At 44.2% G+C, this 3,805-nt stretch overlaps 1 protein-coding gene across 5 annotated transcripts; it reads right to left on the bottom strand.

Moving 5' to 3' along the window:
- Positions 1–335: 335 nt before the first annotated feature.
- Positions 336–3,395, bottom strand: LOC148010699 (L-ascorbate peroxidase 2, cytosolic-like). Of its 5 annotated transcripts, XM_087671450.1 has the most exons (12): positions 3,239–3,351; positions 3,064–3,103; positions 2,498–2,594; positions 2,372–2,405; positions 2,111–2,285; positions 1,958–2,023; positions 1,823–1,871; positions 1,253–1,335; positions 1,097–1,176; positions 883–985; positions 697–755; positions 336–605 (listed from the first exon to the last, which is right to left on the bottom strand). In XM_087671450.1, the coding sequence occupies exons 3-12, from the start codon at positions 2,580–2,582 to the stop codon at positions 590–592; spliced, it is 750 nt and encodes a 249-aa protein (XP_087527576.1). In that variant the 5' UTR covers positions 2,583–2,594; positions 3,064–3,103; positions 3,239–3,351; the 3' UTR covers positions 336–589. The 5 variants fall into 5 exon arrangements, with proteins under 5 accessions (XP_087527576.1, XP_087527573.1, XP_087527574.1 ...); XM_087671447.1 differs by lacking the exon at positions 3,064–3,103 and having other exon boundaries at positions 3,239–3,395; XM_087671448.1 differs by lacking the exon at positions 3,064–3,103 and having other exon boundaries at positions 2,498–2,614; positions 3,239–3,392.
- Positions 3,396–3,805: the final 410 nt, after the last annotated feature.

The following is a 3,805-nucleotide window of genomic DNA, read 5'->3' as shown; positions in this document are numbered from 1 at the left end:
GCGCCTAGCGCTTTGCGCCATGGTGGGAATTGGTTGACTTATCAATGGTGGGAATTGCATGAAAGTAAAAACAGCTTGCTCATGAAAGGCTAGAAGCTAAAGAACAAATGCGCTAATCTAAATCGAACAAATGGACTAAGCTAAAAATCAAATGCATGACTCGGCAGACTCGACGTCACAGTAACCTTGATTAAAAACTCAACCATAGCAACTTATAACCATAGCGATAGCCATTGCCCATTCGAGAGCTAGGTACATAACATATCACAATCATCACACATAATCGTAACAGTCCAGAACACACTGCAAACAGCAGTAAGAGCGAGAGCGGCACATGCCAAAAGCAACACGGTAAATCAACTATTTTAACCGATATGTTTAGGTTACTGCTAGAGTCTAATGCTCGTCGCGCAAAATTGAAACAAGGTCGACCCACTCCACTTGTAGCCTTTGCAAACAAAAATGTTCTGTTCATTGTTCACAACTGGAAACCGATGTCCCTTTCATCTCTATGTTATCCAAAATTTCTCAGAGCGAATAACGATAACCTATTAAAAAGGTTGCATTATTACGCGAATTCCAAGCCAACTTAGGCTTCTGCAAACCTGCAAAACCACCAAGCACTCCGTTAATCCGAGAAATCTGCTTCTATCTCGCGTATTTTGGGTAACCTAATTTTCAAAAAATCAACAGTACCCTAGTTCCGAGAGCTGCATATGAGCTTCAGCGTAGTCCTTGAAGAAAGCATCTTCATCCTGTCAGCATTCAGAACAAATAGTTGCGTGTTCCACGTGACATATCGATACGTTCAACCAGGTTATAGTATATACAAGAAAAACCGGTAGGGCTCACGGACGATAAGAGAGCTAAACATGCATTTACCTTGGCGTAAAGCTCAACGTAAGGGCGAAAAGCCGGGTCTTCGATCAGAGCTTTGTCCGAGGGAAGCTGTAGAAGATCTTCCTTTTCACCTGTAACTAATTCCCTGGAAATATAAAGCATGCACATAAGTCACAAAATCAACTTAAAAGGAGTTAAATCCAGTTGTTCGGGATGAGAAACAGACAATTTAGACAGGATCCGTAATGACTCTTACGTGAAGTAGGAATTATCAAAAACTAAGGGATTGCTAGTCCATGCCCCTTCGAAGCCAGATCTGTCTTTGTGGGCACGTCCCTGCGGGTCGGACTCGTGTTACAAAGTTTTGAAAATATTATCAAGAACAGTGAAAGCACTGGATCCGGAACCCTACCAAGGTGTGCGCTCCCGACAAAGCAACGATCTCCTTGTCACCCAGGCCCATGTGGCCAAAAACGTCTCGTAGGTGTCCAGGACCTGCATTATGATTATGATATCGGATTCTCACAACCTTTACGATTCCCGTATAACACTAACCACTAGAGATTCTTTTCACCTTGGCTTAATGATCGTGGTCCTCCAAAAGGTGACTTACACTGAAAGACTGGCCTCCAATGATCGTAGCCATTGAGAACACATGGCTTAACCTAAATTATCATTTGAGCCCTGAGGGGCTACGATCATTGAGCCACATTCCAATGATTCTTCACCTTTTAAACACTGTAAGACAGGCCATTGAGGACACATGGCTTAACCTAAGGTCTTTACCAAGAAAATTACCTATTTCCGGCCAGAAGCTATGAGTTTAATGTGCGTCTCCGTTGCTAATTGAGATATTACAGTTGTAAACTATAACTTTTGAAACAGCCACTCTAAAACGTAAACAATTACCACAGCACGAATCTTTAAAATGCCATCAATACTAGCATCAACTCTTAAAAATGTTGCAAGAAATAATGGTTACCTTTAGTTGCATCAGGAAGGCGGCCTTCCTCTGGACTCTCTTTAAGGTCCTGAAAGAGCAGAGACAGTAACCACAATAGATTTTCCTCTAGAAACTGGAGTACGTCATGCGTCACGTGGAGACAATTACGCTTACCTTGCGGCCAGGGTGGAATGGAATATCTGGACCACCTGTTACCTCAACGGCAACCACGCCAGCAAGCTACAGACAGCCAGAAGAACGTGTGAAAACATCAAGCAATAACCCGAAAAACATTAGAGCAAGGTTTATCCCTCTATCCAGATGTACCTGGTAGAAATCAGCATAAGAAAGGATGGGGAACTGCTCCTTGATTGGCTCAATAAGCCTAATGGCAATATCCAAACCTGCATTCGCTCCGTGAGCTAACTCCTCCCGGTTCCTTATTGTCCCGAAAGGCCCTCCAGTCTTCGTCTTTACATCGAACGTTCCAGCAGCGTGCCACCTGGTTAAAACAAGCAATGATTTATCCATCCATTTAAATACAACTCTTTCAGAGAGCGTCCAACGACGGGGAATGTGGGAGCTTACGCGAGTCTGACCATGATCGGCGCACAGTTTTTCTCTGTAATCAGACACAATAACCAAAGACGAGGCGTTAGAAGGGCATTCCGAGTGCTGCGACCCGAAGAAATTAGAGCATGCAAAGACTAGCACCTGCGATTAATGCCCGTAGCTTCCTCCTTGCCTTATCGACCGCGACGAGGTACTCGTCACTGACTTTGGGATAGATCTTTCCCATGATAGCCTATGCCTGGGAAGAGATAAGATTTACTGACAAGAGAAAACGCATAAAACATGATACCCGAGAGTAAATCAAACTGCAGGTCGAGAGAGCAACGAAGTTTTATAATTCCTACGAAGATAATAGAAGAGAACATATATATAACAGCATTTCATCCAAAAAGGGTTGGCAAGAGAAGGCACAGTAAACTGTAAGAAATTATGTGGCAAAAAAGCAATGTACACCATCCTTAGCTGATCCCGGCGATGGACTATGTAGATGATGGCAAGCGTGACTTTTAAGATTCAGACCTCGTTCTAGTTAAAATCTTTTACAGCTGACTAAAGAAAAATTCAAGAACAATCCATTTTCGCTTCACCAACGCCATGGAAGTACATTTTAGCTGAATCATTGACTTTGTAAAACGCTTATATGCCACAGGAGGCTACCAGGCTTACTGTTTCAAGCATAAAAAGCTTTGAAAGCCATGAAAGGATACCGCACTTCAGCTACTAAGAAGGTGCTATAAAGATCTAAACCTGTGGGAGAAAAGAGCGAGCCTTACCTCTGGAACGTCTGTAAGCAGTAGAAAGAACAGAGAGAAGAGACAGAGAGAGAGAGAGAGAGAGAGAGAGAGAGAGAGAGAGAGAGAGAGAGAGAAAGGAGATACGCACCTGTAGTAATAGTGTGGCCGAGAAGGTAAACAGACGAGAGAAAATGCAAGGTTTTGGACGCACCAGCGTGTTCTGTTTCTCCTCCTCCTGCTACTTCTCACCCTTTCTGCTTGTCCAGTTTTACATCCAGGATTCCCTGTTCTAATGATCCAAACGGGAACTCTCCACCATCCGATCGTGCCCTCACTAGCCGTTCGATCACCGAGTCAAAGAGGCTCTTTAATTTTTCCGCCGTCTGTCTAATCAGAGCCGTTGCAATGGCTTTCGACGGCCCCGATCCGCCGTCCCTCGTGGCTGCTAGTGCTGAGCTGGAATCGAGTAGTGCGCTGCCCACGAGCTCCACACACGAGCCCTATTAAACGACCTCCAAAGTTCGGGGTTTACAAATTACGGGCACAGTAAAATTGAAACTGTAGTTATTCTCGTTGTAGGTAGTGGCACTTTGGAAAGCTCATCTATATGTAGGGTACGAGGGCCAAGAAAGTGCTACCAACATTAAACCACATTCCAATCGATGCCGTGAGATCCCATGGAGGCCTATCCCCGTCACTATATGCCATGGAGATG

Source organism: Lygodium microphyllum, chromosome 29 (genome assembly GCF_053477565.2).
Source record: "Lygodium microphyllum isolate KBCC chromosome 29, Lygodium_microphyllum_v1.1.10, whole genome shotgun sequence".
In the NCBI taxonomy this organism is placed as follows: Eukaryota; Viridiplantae; Streptophyta; class Polypodiopsida; order Schizaeales; family Lygodiaceae; genus Lygodium; species Lygodium microphyllum.
This window is presented reverse-complemented; position numbering and strand designations above follow the sequence as displayed.